Source organism: Triturus cristatus, chromosome 7, assembly GCF_964204655.1.
Source record: "Triturus cristatus chromosome 7, aTriCri1.1, whole genome shotgun sequence".
Taxonomy (NCBI): domain Eukaryota; kingdom Metazoa; phylum Chordata; class Amphibia; order Caudata; family Salamandridae; genus Triturus; species Triturus cristatus.
The window spans coordinates 1594085758-1594106969 of NC_140590.1; the positions used below are offsets into that span (position 1 = coordinate 1594085758).

Consider the following 21212-nt stretch of genomic DNA (forward strand, 5'->3'; position numbering starts at 1 on the left):
TGCACCATGACACGCGTGGGGCCCGTCAGACGAGCGTCGGGCGCGCTAGAGTAGAGCGCTCGATTGTAGTCGCCACCTGGCAGGAGCATCTTGTCCATTTCAAATGCCGGGTTTAAGGCGGGCCCGTATAGGCCATGGTTAATGGCAGCGAGCTGGGAGGCCCAATAGTACCGTTTAATATCCGGGAGGGCAATCCCCCCGTCAAACCATGGGAGCGTCAGCTTCGCCAGGGCAATGCGCGGCCTCCCGTCCCAGAACAGGCGGCGTTGCAGACTCTCCACCTCACGGAAGTAGCGCGCCGGGACTAAGTCCATAGTGTTCTGCAAAGCGTACAGGAAACGCGGCAGAGACATCATCTTGAACAATGCCGCCCGGCCGAGCGGCGAAAGCGGCAGGCGCCGCCAGCGTGCGACATCTACCCGCAGACGCTGGAGGGGGGGAAGCAGATTCCGTTCATACCGGGCCTCCGGGTCCAGAGTAATGAAGACACCCAGGTACCGAAATCCCTGCGGGGCGATCTGGATCGGACAGCCCCGCGGGAGAATAGGAGCCTCCCCAGAGCGAACATACACACACGATTTAGCCCAGTTGATGACGAGACTGGAGTTACGACCAAACGAGTGTAAAACATCAACTAGCACTATAAGTGATTTACGTGGGGAGGCTAGGTACAGAAGGATGTCATCAGCGTATAGGGATACGCGGTCCTCATACTCGGGGGTCCAACGGAGACCACGGATGGAAGGCTCCCACCGCAGCCACTCCGCCAGGGGCTCCAAGGCAAGCGCAAAAAGAAGCGGCGACAAGGGACAGCCCTGTCGCGTGCCCCGGCCCAGCTCAAACGGGGCCGATACTCTTCCGTTCACGACCACCTGCGCCAATGGGCCCGCATACAACAATTTGACCCAACTGATGAATCCTGGGCCAAATCCGAACTTCGCAAGCATCGCCCAGATGTATGGCCACTCAAGCGTGTCAAACGCCATGGTGGCGTCTAAGGACGCCAAAATGGCCGGTTCCCGTATAAATGGGACGCGCGCGAGCACCCCATGCAAACGCCGCAGGTTAAGGGCTGTGTTGCGATGGGGAATAAAGCCAGACTGGTCCTGATGAACCAGATCTCCCACCACACCGACCAGCCGATTGGCGAGTACCTTAGCTAGAATTTTGGGCTCCGCATTCAGTAGTGAGATAGGCCGATAAGAAGTAACCCGATCCCGAGGTCTCCCTTCCTTGTGGATCACCACGATTGTAGCCAGACGCTGGTCAAGCGGGAGGGAGCCCAACGAGTGGGCCGTGAGGAACATTGCGCGGAGGTGAGGCGCCAATGTATCCGGTCGCAGCTTATACAACTCGATAGGGATACCGTTCGGGCCCATGGCCTTGCCAGAAGCGACCGAGCGTATGGCGAGGGCGATTTCGTCGGAGGTGGGAGCGGCGTCCAGCGACACCCTGTCCTCCCCGGAAAGGGAAGGCAGCGCGATATCCCTGAGCAGGGCTCGGGAATCCTCTTCCGAGCAAGAAGAGACCGGGGAATACACCTCGCGGAAATAATCCGCGAAACAGGAGACAATTTCTTCTGGCTCAATTACACACACACCATTCGTTTTCTCAATCAGTGGGACCACACGATTCGCTCTCTCCTTTTTATCCAACCACGCTATCAGTTTACCAGCCTTATCACCCACATCATACAGTCGCCCCTGTTGCTCTCTACTAAGGCCCCTGGCCGCCTCCGTAACGAGGGCCCTATAAGCCGCTTGTTTGAGCTGGAGGACATGTAGTGCAGCATCCGTCACCCCATCTTCTAGATTACCCTCCAGCTCAGCTATTTCAGCCTCCACCCGGGTCACCTCCTCCCGCTCGCGCCTCCGGGCGTGGGAAATAAGGGATAGGGCCTCCCCTCTAAGTACTGTTTTGAAGGCCTCCCACAGGGAGATAGCTGAAGGCACTGACCCCACATTCTCATCAAAATAGCGCTGGAGGGATTTAATCAAGTCAGCGCGAATGGTGGGGTCGCGCAGGTACCAGGAATTGATTGGGACCACCCTGCTCTCACCCCTCGGAAAGACATCAAAATGCAACAGAAGCGGGGAGTGGTCCGAGATACCCCGTGCCAAATGGCGCACCTCCCCCACCCTCCCGACATAGGCCGCCGGGACAAGGACATAATCAAGCCGTGAGAGACTACCATGGGCCCCGAGTGGAAAGTGTATTGCAGCTGCGTGGGATGTTTTAAGCGCCAGCAGTCCACCAATCCCAGTGTATCCAAGAGGCCGGATAGCCACGCCTGTGCCCGGGGGAGGTCCCTAGGGGGGTGACGATCCACAGTCCCAGAAACCACCGCGTTGAAATCCCCCCCCACCACCAGAAGCCCCCCCGGAAGGCCAAGGAGGAGGCGCCCCAGGTCTGCAAAGGTGGTCGACTGCAACCCCGGTGGGGCGTACACTGACACAAAGACAACCACTTTGCCCTCCATTCTCCCCACCAAGACAGTGTATCGTCCCCTGTCATCGTGGAGCACCTCATCAATTTCTAACGGGAGCGAGTTCTTTACCATGATTCCCACACCCCTCGAGCCCGACGTGAAGCCCGAGTGGGCCACGAGGCGGTAGCCACGCCGATTCATGGCGCAGAAGGAATTGCCAATAAGGTGTGTCTCCTGCAGGAAGACTACATCGGGCGAGAGTCGCTTCAGATACTGTAGGACCACACCTCGTTTGATCCTGTCCCCCAGTCCATTAACGTTCCAAGACAACAAAGTTAATTCCCTACCCCCCATCATACACAGAAACCATCATTCGTCCCCCCGAGAGCACAGTAGAACCAACACAAAAAAAGGGTTGCCTTGTGATAATAACGAACAACACCCCATCCCTGCCCACCCACCCCAACAGAACTCCCCCCCTCCCTGCACCCCTGCATGAGCCCAGACAGCCCCCCCAACGTGCAGTGTGCCTGTCGCCCCATAGATAGTTAAACTAACTAGACCCCCAGAGGAGGAGGGAGAACCCCCAAGAGACCCCACACAACCTCCATAGGAGGGGAACTTAAGCAATCCGACGTATGGTCAAAAGTGGCATCATTTTGTCCCGAGCGAGGCCTAATATTAGTCCCTCAGTCTTGATCCGGCGAGCCCTCTCCCCCGGCCGCTCCCCCCCCCGCCACCCCGATCCCGATCCCCAGACAGAGTATCCAGCCAGTCCCCGGCCGCTTCGGGACGATCAAAAAAGTGTGTGCGACCATCCACCTCCACTCGCAGCTTAGCTGGGAAAAGCATGGCGTATTTGAGATTTAGGTCCCGAAGACGGCGCTTGACACCAAGGAAGCTCAGTCTCTGCTTCTGGACCGCAGGGGTGACATCAGGATAGAAATTAATGTCCATATTATCAAGTCTAATCGGTCCCTGTAGTCTGGAGGATTGCAGGATAGCGTCTCTGTCCCGAAAATTAAAAATCCGGGCGATGAGAGGTCTCGGAGCGGCTCCGACCTTAGGCCTTCCCCCGGGAACCCTGTGGGCCCTCTCCACAGCAAAGAATTTACTCAGCCCCCGTGGCTGGAGATGGGTAACAATCAAGTCTTCCACGAAAAGGTCCGCCGCCGCCTCCTCACGTCCCTCAGGCACCCCGATGATACGGATGTGGTTCCTCCGGGCCCGACTCTCGGAGTCCTCCAGGCGGCGATCCATCAGCGCACTCGCCCGAGCAAGCCGGCGCACCTCCGTTTGTAGGGCCGCCACATCTGTCGTAAGGCCCGATGCGGTGTGGGCCAAAGAATCGACTCGGTCGTTGGTCTTGGAGAGATCGGCCCTTACCAGGCCAACATCCACGAGGACCGAGTCGATCTTCTGCGCCAGTGTATCAAAACGCTGGCCCACAGAGGCCTTCATCTCGGCGATGGCGCCCATGACATCCCGCAGAGTCAGATCCGTGGGCAGATCGGGGGCATCAGTAGGGCCCTCAGGGGACCTGCGCGGCACCTCGGGAGATCCCTTCTGGAGGGTATAGCGATCCATGCTGTTGGACTGATGGGCTGCGCCACGCCGGGTCGATTTTATCTTTGCCCGATCGCCATCTTGTTTCGTGGCCATGGTCCCAGTCTCCCGGTCGCACCAGCCACGTCGTGAAGGGCGGGCAAGCCGGTCCACGGGCTCCGGGGGGGTGCCACCCCAGATCTGCGGGGCGGATCACAGCCGGCGGGCAGGCAGGGTCCCCCGGCGAGGCCACACCGACACACAAAGCCCCGCGACCCAACCTCGCATAGACAGCAAGGAGGGTGCGACCTTGCACCTTCTTGATATGTATCGGGCTCCTCAATAAAAATTTGCTAGCAGGTGATTTTAATATTACCCACGAACCCCTGGCTGGCGTGACTGTATTGACTGAACGGGATAATGTGTGGCGAAATCCAGCTTTAGATTCTGATCCAGACCTGCTGCAGCAATTCAGTTAACTCATCTGACTTTAGAAAAAGGTCTCAGGGTCTGTAATGGCTGTAGTATTTCAGATTCGATAAGGATCCACTTATTCAGATGAGGCAATTGTATGAGTACTATTGATTATATTTTGATAAACATCAGGCTGTGGTCCTTTTTTTTTGATTTGGTGGTTTTGGATAGTTGTGATAGTGCCCAGTAGCTCTTGTTGCTTTTTTTCCAGGGGATGTTGCCTGGCAGTATTGTTGGGTACGATTAGAATGAATTATGCCCTCCTTACATCCTGAATAACTGAAAAGGGGTTAGGTGGCTATCTATTTCTAACATCCCTGGCTGACATTTATGGCACAGTTCTGGCAGCTCTGTTGCCCTATGTAGATTGTCCCTTGAGCACTATTCCAATTATGGATGTTCATTTAATTTTATTTACTGCATAGGTATTCTAGGAACTGCAGTAAGTTGTCTGATGTGAAAAGCCATAACAGAGGGGCGGTGATTTACTCGCCTAAGGCTTATGAGTCGACTTTTGCTGTTAGCTGCAAGGAGTGGGAGGAGTTTAACTGGTGGGATATGTTGGAAGCTGTATCTAGAACAGATAAACTAACTGTTCCGTCTGGCGTATATAGTGGCACGTGGAAACCGACATGCATCACTCCATCTGGAAGTGTATGAGAACCACTTCTCAGAACTTTTCTCTTCTGTTGGTTGTATCACATGCTGCCTTATTACTCAAGTTGCCCCACCTCCCACAGTTCAGTCGTTAACTACTACAGTCACTCTGTGGACACACGTAACTATTCAGAGCCTGTAGCAAGGTAAGGCTCTGCGCCATGACTAAATTCTGGGCAGTCTTGAGGATAACCATTGATATGGGCCCCTTATATTCTTTCCCTTTCAAATTCTATCATATAGGAGCAGATATTCTTGGGCTGTGAAGTGGGCATTGAAATTGTTCTCATTTACAAAAAGGGCAAAAAGGTTTGTCCAGCTAAGTGCCGGCCCATTAGCTTGTGGGACAGTTTGCTAAATGTTTTTTGCAAGCAGGTGTTCGACAAGCTACAGGAATGGTCAGATGAAAATTGATTAATCTCCAAACCAAATTTAGACCCCTGGTGAGTGCCATTGATCAGGTGTTTCGCTTTGCCCTGATCCACTGGAACTATGTGTTGCTTAAGCATGAACACCTGTATGTTGCATTCTTTGATCTCAGAGCAGCATTTGGCCTTGTCCCTTGGGCTACTGTTTGGAAAGTGTTTCAATCATTAGGCATCCCAAAGCAGTTAAGAGTATTGATTATAGTACACAGTGACCACCATGCACAATTGAGATGGAGGAGAAATGGTGAGCTGTCAGAACATATCGGTGTGAAGAGTCGAAAGGCAAGGGTGTGTTCTTGCACCTTTACTGTTTACGCTTTACTTCAATGACCTAATTATTTTTCTAAACAAGCTCCTTATTGATTGACCTAAATTAATCTCGAGAACCCCCATGGAGTTAAAATCTATGCTGGATGAATTAAACATTTTTTGCAGTTGGTTTTCAAATTAATACTGCAAAAGCGGAAAATATTGTCTCTAAATCATAAAGGTAATTCTGTTTTGGTTTCATGTTGAACGGGATTGCTTTGAAGAATGGGCAAGATTTTGACTGCCTGGGGATAAAGCTGTCCAAATCCCTTGGGTATGCAAATTTGTAGTAGTCATTTTTCTTTAAAGCATATAGCTTCCTCTTCTGTCATTTAAAAAAAAAAGTATATAGCTTCCTCTTTTATCCCTCCGCTATCCTTCTCACGCCAAATAACTGACTAATATCCACCACTCAAATTTCTTTCATATTTCACTGTACTAATTCACCACTAATCCTTTATGGGTTCCGGAGTAGAGTGCTACTCGCTAAAAAAGAGCTGCAACGCCCCATCAGGGGTAACAAGCGATATATAAATACAAACCCTTTTTCCCTTTTCTATCCTTCTGAATCCAAATAACTGACTATCGTATCCACCACTCATATTACTTTCATATTTCACTATACTAACTTAACACTAATCCTTTAATGGTTCCGGAGTAGCATCCTATTCACCGAAAAGCGCTTCGATGCCTCGTCAGAGGTAGTAAGAGCTATATAAATGTAATTACAATACAATCTTTATCTAAAGTCTTCACAACTACAATGTCTAGAGCAGGGTCTACCCTGTTAAAAATCTGTTGTGCCCAATACCTAGAGGCAACCCTGTACAGTGCTGAGATAGGGGGATATTGTAATGTCTCATCACTATTGTGGCTTAAAATATATTTATGTCCTTGCTTCAGTCTCCCTTTGAGTTTTACTTTGCTCCCACTTTTGTTAGCCTTTGGGATGAGCAGTGCTGGGGACACTGTTGGCTTGAGATCTTTGTAGTACTGGTTACGTGTCTGGTAACTTCAGATCTCAGGCTTAAAAGAATTGTTTAAAGGAATTGCTTATATTGGATAGGGGTCAACTAAAACCCCGTGGTTGCCCTTTGTAAAATCTTGGTTTTGTAAAGTAGACTTGAAAGAGCTGTGGGGTTTCCCTGAGAATTACAGTGAGATCAGCCAATGAACCTGAAAGCAATTTGTAACAGTTTACAAGGGAAAGATCTATTGTAAATCTAGGCTAGATATAATTATAGGTCGCTTTTTCTAGATAATAAATGAATGCCTGCTTTGGAGGATTATATGAATAAAAGTACGACCCCATGTGCTAAAAATCTTTATATAAAATGTTTCCTGGACATATTTCCACTAAATAATTTCACATACAAATAGGCTTCACCAGGAATTATGTATGCCATGTGTGTGCAGTGTCTGTTTAGATTAAAGAGCATTCTTTGTATTTCTGAAAGGGCCATGATCTTTTAAGAAAAAAATGGTTAATTCCAGTATGCCGGTCTCTGGCATCTGGTGATTATACGGAAATCTTACATATATTGAAGACTGTAGCAAATAACTTGATTTGCTTTTGCATTCCCCAGATTTTTATATTATGCATGAGTTGTAAGGAAATGCTGTGCTTGATGAATAATAATTGATGCTGTATTGATCTTTTAAAAAGATCAAAAATCATTTTAAGATTGTTATTTTTACTTAAGACTATCTGACCTATTGTACGTTGTATATATCATGATGAATCTTGTTAGTGTTGTTTCTTGTGTTTTTTTGGGATTCTTTTTATTAATTATGTTTTTGTTTGCGGTGTTTGGTGAGTTATAGCATGGGTATTTAAATCATGTACAATTTTTAAGGAAATACCTCTGTCTAAATGTTTGCCATGTGACTAGATAGCTGCTGGGTGACTGGAGATCTCAGCCTGCTTCTAAAAGAAATCAGGCAAACCCTTTTCCGGGCTAGTTTTACAAGTAGAAATACACTTCATGGCTTTAAAAAAGACCTAGAAGCCACCCATAGCCGCTCCCTCTCTACTCCTTATCTTACAGTCTTTGGTGACACCACACTCTCTTTCAAGACGTGGGCTGCAGTGAAAAAAATAAGTGATGAGTTTGGAACTAGACGTCTTTGCCATACAGTTGAGAGCACCAATACCAATGTGATTGGAAAGGGGTAGCGTTGTGTTGAACCTGTAAGATATAGGCTGTGTTGTCAATCAGAAACGATATTAAAACATAATAAACTTTCTTTTTTAAGTTAAACAGAGTTTAGACCTTCTCCTGCTCATGTGTGTAAAACATCAAGTTAGTGAGAAGGTTGTTGGTAAATTGTAGTCAATGCAGAGGATGTAACTGGGCATGTATTCCCAATCCTTCACGCCATCCATGCCTTGAAGCATTGAGTGTAACATCTTGTTCATTGTATAGTTTGTGTATGCTGCTTTTGAACTGATGTCAGAATGTATTGTTCCTATGATGACAATTAAGTTTAAAAGACCCCTTGTTTTTATCCCTGCAGAGAATGGTGTGTCATGGGGAACACACCTACCTTTTTGCTCAGACAATCATGTCTATTTTGGCTCAAGAAGAGCAGGGTGGATCAGCGGTGCGTAGAATCGCACAGGAGGTTCAGCGATATGCTCATGAAAAGTAAGACCTGGTCTCAATGATCTTGCTTTGTTTGCACCTGATAATACATGTCTTGTTTTATTACTCATGTATGTTTACCACATCAGGTGGCCTCAAAGGATTCCAGCACATATCACCATTGTTGCCTTATGAGAACCTCAATGGTGCAATACAATTTGACACTTTGCAAGCCTTTGACTTGTCTTTGCATGTGATTGTTCATTTAAATGTGTGAATTGAGTTGGGTGGTTGCATCCAGTCTCCCAGCAGAGATTCCAGTGCTTGTATGGGTGTTACACTAAAGTATACAAAAAAGTGATGGATGGAACGCTTGAATTCATCTCAGCCAGTGGTAATTACTCTGGCTGCATCTCAGTCCATCGTTATGTTGCGCACCATGTGACCTCAGTTTGGAACCAGCCATATGTAAATCGTCTTGACCCTTCCCCAGGGGGAACAGTCTTGTCCAATCTGCCAGACCAGGCCCTCCATGACCTGGAAAGCAAGCAACGCAGAACTGTTTGGTCCTGACCGATTTGCACATGGCTGGGTCTAACTGAAGTGGCATTGTGTGCAAAATACCGGTGGACTAGGGTGAGGCTGAGTAATTAGCAGTAACTGATATTAATTTTCCATCCATCACGTTTTTGTATATTTTATTGTGTCAACCTAAGTGGGATGGTATGTCCAGATGTGGGTCCCGTGCACAATGTCACTCATGCTAAGCTATATCTGGCTGATGTGCCCTAACTAATACAAAAACATTCCATCTATCACTTTTTTATATATTTTAGTGTGCAGGTATTACTATTTCCCCACAGCAGACATGGAAAATGAATTGGCTTATGCCGCCATGTTGAATGCAAGAAGTAATTTAGCTGATAGATTTGTTTTTATTCTATCGTTGTAAAGAAATTTCTGATTTCCTTGGTCTTGGAGCAGAATTTAGGGGCAGAACTTATACTTAAAGTCAGGGCGTGTAATTGCCACTGTCACCATTACTATGTAGACTTAGTAGATCCCCACTCTTTCTTTTTAGGTCCTTGCTAGTGTGTGCACTACTCTCATTTGAAACATAAACAAATATTTACAAAATGTTAGTGCTTGAAGGTATGACCTAGCTAAATTTTAGTGTGCCCAGTTAACTTGTTGAAACATCAAGTTTTTAACTTGCTCTCCTCTCCCACAAAGGGGCCATGACGCGAGTCAGATCACACTAGCTCTTGGAACTGCCGCCTCCTACCCTCGAGCCTGCCAAGCGCTGGGAGCAATGTTATCAAAAGGAGCTTTGAATCCTGCTGACATCACAGTACTGTTCAAGATGTTCACGAGTATGGACCCCCCACCAGTGGAGCTGGTAAGTACACCTTAGAGATCGAGGGCCTCTGAACCCATTTTTGTTCACAGGATATGTTGACATGTCTGTGAATTAACCACTGCTGATCACTTGAATTGCATTATTAGAGCCAATTATGTGGTCCTTACTTGCCATTGCTTCCAATTCATAGACCAACAAAAAGGGATGGCCAAGGATCAGGTAAAGAATAAAATGGATTATAAGTTGCTATGAACCATTACATTTTTTTCAGGTCTGGCGGAGAGCAAGAAGTTGATTGATTTTGCACTTTGGGTCAATTAATTGGCAACCTATATTTTATGCGATTGATTCAGTCTTTCTCTATATGAACAAATAAAGTGCCCCAGTACAGCTATTTCTAATGTGAAAACTTGAATGTAAAAACATTTCCCAGTGCACTGAGCCCAAGTTACCACCGCACTGTACATGTTTTGTTCATTGGTAGAATCTTGTTCCGTACCATCCGCCTGATATTTAAGGAGTATCGGTGATACTAGGCAGCTATAAATAGATGAAAATCTAAACCTAAGCCATAGAGATTGCGCCGTATTGTCTGGGTGCATCTCTTTGAGTGCCTAAGTTCAAAAAGTGATAATCCACCAACAAGGAAGTAACTAGTATGTTATGGCAATGCAGCGTATTGATCTGCTGAAGTGCCTTACATTATTTAAGCTCCCTCTTCCTAGTTAGAAGCACGAAGAGACTTCATTATCACTTTGATATTGACATTGAAAGTATTATGTCACAGTTATGTTTTAGTCTAAACCTCCATCTGTGAATTTATACTAATAATTTGATCAAGGTGTCTTGAAACAAATTCATCAGATTCAGTGATATTGATATGTCAAGAATCATATATGGTATGAAAAGGCCGGCCTCTTCTGTTTACCTGAGTTTCATACCCTCTTCCATTGATTGGTTCTTCTGACTTACTGGCTTCCCAAGTCAGCCACTAGAGAAGCAGGTGCTTTAGTTAGTAGTGTTTGACAGCCACTAGTTACCATTCCATACCGCTGATCTGACAAATAGTACACCTTTGCATGCAAGTCCCATTCTTAAAAATTAACTGCTTTATTTATAGTCTTCTGAGGAGCTTCTAGCTAAAGAATTTGTGTCCAGGCATCCAGGTGCCAAGCTCCCTAATGTGCAAGTCATGAAGAAACTAAATTAGAGATTGATCCACTGTTACTGCTGGCAAGTACCCGAAATTACATTTGTACTTGGTGTCAAGTGCTGTGAAGACTGAAACAAATGGCAGGCACAGAACCCCTTGTGTAGGTTTACATTTTTGGTTACCATCTCATACTTCAGAAGGCAGTGTGCTACAATCTTTAGTGTTCATGAGAGTCTACCTCACCTCTTCCCTCTCTTGTAGCCTGTTTAGTAGCACCTACTTACGCAGTGCCATGTGCATCACTAGTAAGGTTGACTTGTATAACAGTGTCTCTGTTCAGATTTTAAGATGATAGGCAGCCAGGTGGTAAACCTGATTCCGTCTTTTTGTTGAAGGCTGGCATACTAAAGACACCCAAAATGTCATGCAGGACTTGACTAGGTCTGCCAAGACTTCTTCTAGCCCCCGCACTTTTTTCAACCTTTGTGCCTTCAAAGCACCCTCAACATAGATCCCCCGTACAGGGCCTCGAATTTCCCCCCTCACCCTCTGAGACACGTTTTGCACTCTCTGTTGCTTGTCCCTGGGTCTGCTTATATTGATAAAACATGATGTTCGAGGCATATGAGCTGCAGATTATACACTGTGCATAGATCGCCATCTGGTGTTGGGCCCGGATGTTTCCAGTTTGTTTTTCCTCTTGGAAAGTCTTTGGGAGTCACGAGGTGGGTGACTCCTCCTCTGGTTAGTATTGCGCATGGGCTTCGGCTCCATCCTCAGATTGTTTGTTTTTTTCCGCCATCGGGCTCGGATGTAATACTTCGCGCTCCGGTTCCGAACTTCCCAGTTCACCGATCGACGCACAAATCCTCGCTCATCGAGCTTCTTCAACGATATAAATCATCTAACTCATCTTCTCTTTGGCACTTCTTCGATTCCAGTGGTCGACGGCGGCCTTCGAGCCTATTCCGGCACCGGTCTCGGCTGATGGAAAGAACTCCCTTCAAGAAGTGCCCTTGATGTGGGTCCAAGTTTCCCCACACCGATCTCCATGAGGTGTGCAACCTCTGCCTCTCCCCAGAACACGAGGCCTGAGACTGTCCCGCCTGCAAGTCTTTTCGCTCAAAAAAGACCATTCGAATGGACGATCTCACTGACCGGTCTCCACCTAGGGGAAAGATTGGGGGAGTGTCCCGCCTCGCGGGCTTCGCGACGGCGATCGGATTAACGGACATATGGCGGCTGCACCATCCGACGGCACAGCATTACACGTATCACTCCGGGGTGCATGACAGTCTCACCCGCATTGATTACTTTCTAGGTTCCCCCGGTTGTCTCCAGAATGTTGACAGTATAGACATTCGACCCAGAGGCATCTCTGATCACTCCCCGATCCTCTTGCAATACACTAGTTACCACCTAATGCGCCGTCGCGTTTATCCGCTACGCCCTAGCTACATTCGCCTACCAAAGATTAGTAAATCCATAGTGCAAGCGACGAATTCTACTTCCAGGAAAATGCCGCTTCGGTCGACTCCCCTGCGGTTCTCTGGGAGGCGTACAAAATGGTGGTGCGGGGCCGGGCGATGGCCGCCGTTTCGGAACACAAGCGCGAACAGGTAGCTGAACTACAGTCGCTTGAGCTCGAGCTCCGGGCGGCGGAGGCCCTCCCGTGCAACCTCGCATGACCTGCATGTGGCCCAGACGAAATATAAAGAGCACCTCGCAGAGCGAGTCAGGCAGCGCCTTGAGGCATCGAGGCATACAGTTTATGATGTGGGGGACAAAACTGGTCGGTTGCTGGCGTGGCTTGACAGGCGCGATAAAGGCGCCAGGGGGATTGCGCAGCTGAGCACTGATGGGGGATTGGCAGTAACAGACCCACGAGTAATAGTGCGCACTCTGGCGGAGCACTTTCGCGAAGTATACTCCTCCAGCTCGTCCATGACGGTGGAGATGACACTGACTTATGTCAAAGACCTGCAGATGCCCAAGCTCTCCCCTGAGGCTCGAGAGACGCTCGAGGCTGAGCTCACAGTGGAGGAGCTCCAGGCGGCTATCGGCGCGCTGCAGCCTGGTAAGGCGCTCGGGCCGAACGGCATCCCAATCGAGCTTTACCAGCGACTCTCCGAGACGTTAACGCCGCACCTGCTGAATATGTTCACACATAGCCTCGAGATGGGAGAACTCCCTGAGGACCAGCGAACGGCCACCATTGTGGTAATTCCGAAGCCGGGTAAACCGATGGACCGATGTACCTCCTACCGTCCCATTTCGCTGATCAACGCGGAGGCCAAGATCCTCGCGAAGGTGTTAGCCGCCCGGCTCACACCTCACTTATCTGACATTGTGCACCCGGATCAATCCGGTTTTATGCCTGGCAGAAGTACGTCTCACAATCTGAGGCGACTGCATGGTGTGCTGGCCCGAGTGGAGCGGTTGCAGGAGCCGGCTGTTATTCTCTCCCTGGACGCACGAATGGCGTTCGACATGGTGGAGTGGCCCTTTCTTTTCGCGGTACTCCAGCATCTGGGGTTCGGACCGAGATTTTGTGCCTGGGTCCAGCTCCTCTATACTAAACCTCTAGCCCATGTCACGGCCAACGGACACATGTCGGAGGACTTCCCATTGACACGTGGCACGAGACAGGGCTGCCCTCTGTCGCCTCTGCTTTTCGCCCTAGTGCTTGAGCCGCTGGCGGCTTGGATCCGCTGGGAGCCCATGATGCGGGGCCTCCGGTGGTCTGCCGACTGGGAGGACCGCGTCTCACTCTACGCGGATGACATACTACTCTATTTGTCCTCCCCGAGGCGTTCCATCTTGACGCTACTGAACATCTGCGAGATTTTCGGCCGGGCGTCTGGCTACACGATCAACTGGTCGAAGTCGGTCCTCCTGGTACTAAGGGGCCCACTCCCGCGGCTACCGCCGAGTTGCCCGCTCCGGGTGGCGGAGGGGTCGTTCAAATACCTGGGGATACACATCGCGCTGGATCAGACGGAATTCTTCAAGCGCAATCTAAGCCCTCAGATGGACCGCCTTAAGCGGGACGTGCAGTATCGGGGAGCGCTGCCCCTGACCCTGGTTGGGAGAGCGGCGCTCTTCAAGATGATGGCTCTGCCGCGGTTTCTATACGTACTAGAGAATACCCCATACCAGGTGCCTCCGGCCTACTTCCGTGCGATAGCGGCACAGGTGTCCAGCCTGCTCTGGGGCAACAGGCCGGCGCGCATAGCGCAGTCTAAGCTGGTTTGCGGGTGGTATGATGGGGGAATTGCACTCCCGGATATCCAGCTTTATTACTGGGCGGCGCAGCTGAAGGTGATTAACCAGTGGCTCCACGCGCCTCAATCTGACCCGGCATTCAAGGCGGATAGGGACGTGCTGGGTGAGAGGGGTATGCTGTCCCCACTGTATGATACCCGACTGGCCTCGGGGATGATCGGCCCTTTGCGGCAGACTATATCAATCTGGCATGCTGCTCAGGCCAGGTTGGGATGGCGAGGGGTCTTGACTCAGCTAACACCTCTGTGGGATACCAAGAAGCTGGGACGTCTGAGGGGCAGCAAGGGCTTCGACGCTTGGGATAACATTGGAATATCGACGATAGGCGATGTGTGGCAAAAGGGAGAGGTTATCCGGTTCGCGCGCCTGCAGCAGCAGTACGAGCTGGCCCCCTCGGAATGGTTCAGATACCTCCAGATGATGCATGCCTTAATGACACAGCTGGCTCCTGGAGCGAAGGTTCCGGAGGCGTCCCCGCTAGAGGACAGGTTGCTGACGGAATATATGCCAAAGAAGGCTACTTCCTTCACGTACCGCAAGCTGGTCAACAATCTACCGGACCCTATGGGGATCCTGCGGGAGCGGTGGGCTGACGAGCTCGGCGATTTTGATGACCCAGAGTGGCGTGAGGCACTGGCCTCGCCGCGCCAGGCGGGTATACCCTCGAGGCTGCGACTGGTGCAGCTTCGTATCTTGCATCGCTCCTACTACACCAGATGCTTACTACACAAGATGGGCAGGGCGCCACATCCCTTCTGCTTGCGGGGTTGTGGGGAGGAGGGAACTTTTTACCACACTATCTGGGACTGCCCAATCATTCAAGACTTTTGGAAACGAGTGCTGCGTACAATGTCACAGGCGTGTGGAATATCGTTGCTGCCGGAACCCAGACGCTGCTTGGTAAATGTGTGGGAGCCCAATGACCTCGATCGTCAGACGCAGGGCTGGGTGACGCTGGGCATCATGACGGCTGTTAGACCTGTCAGCCCTTTGGGTGGTCCCTCCTCATCATTATTTATTTTGTCCCACTTTTGCCTCAAACCCTGTTTGAATTTTTCCTTTTTGGGAACCACCAGACTTTTTCGTGTTGCTACAGATTCAGGGAACCATTTTAGCTACCCCTGAAACTTCTGTCTGAGGGCCTGGAGCACAAAATGGTGGCCACCTGTGACATCACCAGCATCCACTGGAACCTACCAGCACCTTCCAGAACATTCCAGGAGATTCCAGAACCCTGTGACCGTTGGAGGCGGTTTAGAATGTTGGGAGGTTAAGAGAGTGAGTTGGCAGTTGGAGCTGGCAGTTGGCACCTGACTGGTGAAGAGAGAGGAGCACAACAGTGAAGGAGGAAGGAGTGAAGCAGCAGGGGTGGAAACTTGTGCCTGGAGTGGGGTCCATAAACCCACCCTTGATACTTGTCCCTACTGATGGATCCCAGCCTATAGCCCTGTGTGGGAAGAAGACAGAAGAAAACCATCCTAAGGACCTGGACAGCAGGAACAGGCCTTAGAACCAAGAAAACAGCAAGTTTCTGACCTGAGAACTGGTTTCCCTGGAGTCCGGCGTCGAGTAGCCTGAAGACCTGGAGCCCGAGGTGGAGAAGCGGCGCTGACTGAAGTAGCAGACGTCGTACCCGGAGCCGCCTGAGGTCGTGAGAGGGCGCCGACGGGGGTCGAGAGGAATACCAGAGGTCGAGGAGGAAGTGAACCGAGGTCGAGCGAGCGGCGTCATCGGAGGAGTGAAGTCCGCCCTCCGGAGTCGTCGGAGACCGAGGTAGAGGTGAACCGGAGGTCGGGAGTGAGGATCGCACTCCGGAGTCGCCCGGAACCTGAGAGGAGGAGCACCGGAGGTCGGGGGTGAGGATCGCACCCCGGAGTCGCCGGAAGTCGACATTGAGGCCAGGCCGGCCGACGTCATCGGAGTCGAGAGTGCCATCGGACCGGAGCCGCCCGAAGTCGACATCGTGAAGAGACTGCCCGACGTCGTCGAATCGGAGGTAGAGATCGAACCGAGGCCGCCGACATCGGACCGGAACCGCCTACCGGCGTCGTCAAAGAACTGACATTGTGCCGAGGCCGCCGAGACCGAACCGGAACCGCCTCACGGCGTCGACACGACTCCAGCGGCGTCGGAACATCAGAAAAAGGGCAGTAAGTGGAGTAGAGGGCGCCTAAGGCCCTGTGGAGACCTGAGAGACTGCTCTAAGGGGCTAGGGAGGTGCTGAAACCCACCTGACTGTACCTGGGGTGAACTGGGACTAACCTAGAGAGGTTGTGTGGAGAAGGAAAGCCAGGGCATTGGTATCCCCCCCTTTGATCTACCTCAGTTTAGGCCTCAGCCTTGTCCCAGCCAGGGAGTAGCCTCCCCCTTCAAGCCTTCCACAACCCTACAAGCTGTGCCTGGGCCAAATCAGCCCTTAAGAAGTGAAGTGTCATCTGATTATATGAGGGTTGCTGTATGCTTTTAATTATTTATTGGGGATACTGTATTTATTGAATTTTTATCTATTTATTGCTGCACTATATTTATAGGTCCACAGGACTTGTTGGTGTACAATATTTATTGATACAGTATTTATTGCCTCAAAGTATTTAATTGTCTGTATATATTGCCCTTGTATTTATGCCCTGTTATTTATGATCACCCCTATTTATTTCATCAAACAGCCAATATTTATTTGACCTGCAGTATTTAAAATTTGTATATTGTGATTGACCTATTTATTTTTCCAATCAGCAACTAAGAGAAAAAGATAAAGAAAGAATATTTTCATAATTTTTACGGTGTAGAGTCGTTTTTGGAACGGATGCACGCATGGTTATTGTATGGGTATATTGTATGCTTAGCACTGTGCCTGTTTCCTGACCACTCGAGCCAAGCTACCACAGTGTGTTCGAGGAGTCCACCACCACCCTGCGGAGTGGGAGTGGGCTGTTTCCAACATAAATTGGTGTTCAGTGGTGGGATTGAGCTGTGCCTACATATACTCAACAATAACTGTGGGTAGTCCATAGGCCTACACCGGGAGTTTTCTCACAGCGGCCTTCCAAATTGTGGGTTTTTGTTTTTTTCCAAATTTACTCTGTCCTCTAACCTGAGTGGGCAAGATGGAGTTTGTACTGGAAGATTTAGAAACGTACACTGTGGCCCAACTCAGGGAGTTTTGCCAGCGGGAGGGGGTGTACTGTCCCCCAGGAGCAAAGAAGGGTGCACTCCAAACCAGCTTAAGGGCTTGGGGGGAGGCACGCCGAGAAAGCAAGGCTGAGGAGGAAGACAGGGATGGAGAGCCTAACCCCGAGGGGGCTGAGATGTACCAACCTGAGGTGGGGAACCTGTCAGCAGGGCCCAGGACACTTTCTAGGAAGGGCAGCACTGTCTCTAGTGGGGGCTTATCCAGCGTGGAGTTAGCAGATCGGAGAGAGAAAAGACAGCTCACATGGGATTTAGCAAAGCTGGAGAAGGAGAAGGAGGAACAGAGGTTGGCTCATGAGACGGAGAAAGAGAGGATGGCTCATGAGATAAGACTGAAAGAGATAGAGCTTCAGATCCTAAGAATAGGGGCACAACCTGTTCCTAATGGTGGCAGCCAAAACCAAGAGGTCACCAGGGAATCCAAACCTTACCTGCCAAAGGACATAGTAGCTAGCTATGGGGCGGGTGACGACATCGCCAAGTGGCTAGCAGCCTATGAGGTCTCGTTGAGGGCCCATGGGGTTCCAGTGAAGTACTGGGGAGGGGGATTGTATAAGTACATGCCTCCAGCTGGTAGGGATGCTTTATTGGCCCTCGAAGAGGATGAGCAGACCCACTACCCCACCATGAAACTGGCGCTCATCAGAAAGTTTGGACTAACACCTGAAAAGTACAGACAGAAGTTCAGGGGTAGTCACAAGCTGGGCACACAGAATTGGGTGGACTTCCTGGACTATGCAAAGAAGGCACTGGAAGGTTGGATTCAGGGCAGTGAAGTAAGGAACTACGAGGAGCTGTTTGACCTAGTACTGAAGGAACACCTACTCGAGAAATGTTTCCCTGAACTGCGGCAACACCTGGTGGATAGCAAGCTGACCAGCCCCCGGAAGCTTGCTGAGGAGGCGGACATTTGGGCTAGTACCCGGGTGTCCACAAGGGGGACTGGAGGGGATACTCAAAAGGCCGGACAGGGCGCCCCCCAGAAGAAAGAAGGAGGGGAAAAGAAAAAGGAGTACTCCAAAGGCCCCCAAAATAACTTCCAAGGGAAGGGAACAGGATTCACCTCTAAGGCTAACCCACCCAGAAACCCTAATCCTGGCCAGAGTCAGCAGCCAAGGGTTGTCCATTGCTACGAGTGCGGTGGCGTTGGACACTATAAAGGAGATCCGAAGTGTCAGAAACGATCACCCCCTCCCACTGGAGGAAAGACCCCCGGAGTAGCTAGTGCAGTGCTCGGGGAGGAGATGCCCTTAACTAAGGGAAGGGAGTGGGCGGGTGTCACTTTAGTGTCCCTGGGAGAACGGGAGATGGTTCCTAAGATCCAGGTGCCCGCAAATACCGCAAAGTATGGGCAGTGGATCACCATCAACGGCCAAAGAGGGGAGGCTCTGAGAGACACAGGAGCCAGTATGACTATGGTGCGTAGCCAGCTGGTGTCTCCAGAGCAGGTAATTCCCGATGTACTCCACCCAGCCGCGATGGCTGACGGCAGAACAGGTCACTATCCAGTGGCCGAGGTTCCCTTTGAATGGGGGGGGGTTGCAGGTTCACTTCGAGTTGCCGTAAGCCCTGCCGTGCCAGTCGATTGTCTGCTGGGCAATGACATGGAGCACAACGCTTGGAAGGAGGTGGAATACCGGACTCACACCGAGATGCTGGGTACACCTGACTGGGCCTGTGTTAGCACAAGGTCCGTGACTACCCGAAGAGGGAGTTCATTCCGGCTGGAGCCTGGAACAAAGGCCCAGCCAGCTGCCAGTCAAGGGAAGAACCGAGGACAGGAGGAGCCTGCCTCGGCGTCTCCACCCCGTAGGACGGATAGGCCACCGGAGGTGGTGGACCAGGAGTCTGCGGAGGGGGACGTTACCAACCTGGAGGACCTACCCATCCCGGCCGAGTGGCACGTGGAGGGAGGCCCGTCCAGGGAGGAATTCTGCCAGGGCCAGAGGGAGTGCCCTACCCTTGAGGGGCTGAGGCGACAGGCCGAAGCCCAGGCAGCAGGGAACGTTGAAGGGAACTACAGTGTTTACTGGGAGGATGGCCTCCTCTACAGTGAACCCAAGGCACCCCTACATGGATCGTCACGAGCCTTGGTAGTTCCTCAACGTTATCGAGCCTTCCTTTTAGAGTTGGCTCACGAGATCCCCTTGGCAGGACACCTGGGGCAAGACAAGACCTTCGCCCGTCTTGTCCCACACTTTTATTGGCCTCAGATGAAAGTGTCGTCCGATACCTACTGCCGGACATGTGTGTCTTGCCAAGCCAGTGGGAAAACAGGGGTGAAGCTGAAAGCTCCCCTGGAACCACTTCCTGTCGTTAGCACCCCCTTTGAAAGGGTGGGCATCGACATTGTGGGTCCGTTAGATCCACCAACATCAGCTGGTCACAGGTTTATCCTAGTCCTGGTGGATCATGCCACACGGTACCCAGAGGCAATACCTCTGAGGACCATAACAGCACCTGTTGTGGCTAGGGCCCTGATGGGAATCTTTACCCGAGTGGGTTTTCCCAAGGAAGTTGTGTCCGACAGGGGGACCAACTTCATGTCAGCGTATATGCGGGCAATGTGGAAGGAGTGTGGAGTGACATACCGGTTCACCACTCCTTACCACCCCCAGACCAATGGTCTGGTGGAGAGGTTTAACAAAACCTTGAAGGGCATGATCAGAAGTCTGCCTGAAAGCCTGCGGAGGAAATGGGACGTCCTCCTACCCTGTTTACTTTTTTCTTACAGGGAAGTGCCACAGAAGGGAGTGGGCTTCAGCCCCTTCGAGCTTCTGTATGGGCACCCTGTACGTGGACCTCTTAACCTGGTGAGAGACGGATGGGAAAGAACTCCCAGAAAGCTTCCCCAGGATGTGGTGAGCTACATGCTGGCCTTCCGGAGCCAAATGGCTAAGTTGTGGAAGCAAGCTTCTGACAACCTGGAAGCCAGCCAAGCAGTGATGAAGGCGTGGTATGACCACAACGCTCACCCGGTGGAGTTGGAGCCTGGCCAGAAGGTGTGGGTGATCGAACCCGGAGAGCTTAGTGCCCTCCAGGATCGCTGGTCAGGACCCTTTGAGGTGTTGGAGAAGAAGGGTAAGGCTACCTACTTGGTGGACCTGAAGACCCCTCGTCAGCCCCTGCGGGTGCTGCATGCCAACCGCCTCAAACCCCACCACGAGAGGCCCGAAGTCATCTTGATGATGGTGACTGACGGAGGAGAGGACGTGGAAAGCGAGCCCCTCCCTGATCTGTTTGCGTCTCAAGAAAAGGATGGGTCGGTGGAGGGAGTGATTCTCTCCCCATCTCTAACTCCTGAACAGCAGGAGGACTGTCGCCAGGTCCTGGGGCAGTACTCTTCGTTGTTCTCCCTTGTCCCGGGTAGGACTCACCTGTGCGTCCATGACGTGGACACAGGGGACAGCCCACCTGTGAAGTCCAAGATCTACCGGATGTCAGACAAGGTGAAGGCCAGCATTCATAGTGAAGTCACTAAGATGCTGGAGCTAGGAGTGATTGAACCTTCTAGCAGCCCCTGGTCTAGTCCGGTGGTGTTAGTACCGAAAGCTGCCCCACCGGGTGCCCAACTAGAACTGAGGTTCTGTGTGGACTACCGGGGACTGAATTCAGTGACAAAGACTGATGCTCATCCGATCCCTAGGGCGGATGAATTGATTGACCGGCTGGGAGCTGCCCAATATCTAAGTACCTTTGACCTTACTTCTGGGTACTGGCAGATCTCTTTGACTGATGGAGCAAGGGAAAGGTCAGCCTTCTCCACGCCCAATGGCCACTACCAGTTCTGTGTGAT

General features: G+C 50.8%; 1 protein-coding gene across 1 annotated transcript in view; it reads left to right on the plus strand.

Annotated features, from left to right (window-relative positions):
- The window catches only part of NELFCD (negative elongation factor complex member C/D), a 106915-nt gene that overhangs the window by 51828 nt on the left and 33875 nt on the right, over nt 1-21212 (plus strand). Inside the window, exons 7-8 of the mRNA XM_085619453.1 lie at nt 8359-8489; nt 9660-9825. Of these exons, the coding sequence (XP_085475579.1) occupies nt 8359-8489; nt 9660-9825 (297 nt within the window). The remainder of the gene's footprint in view (nt 1-8358; nt 8490-9659; nt 9826-21212) is intronic.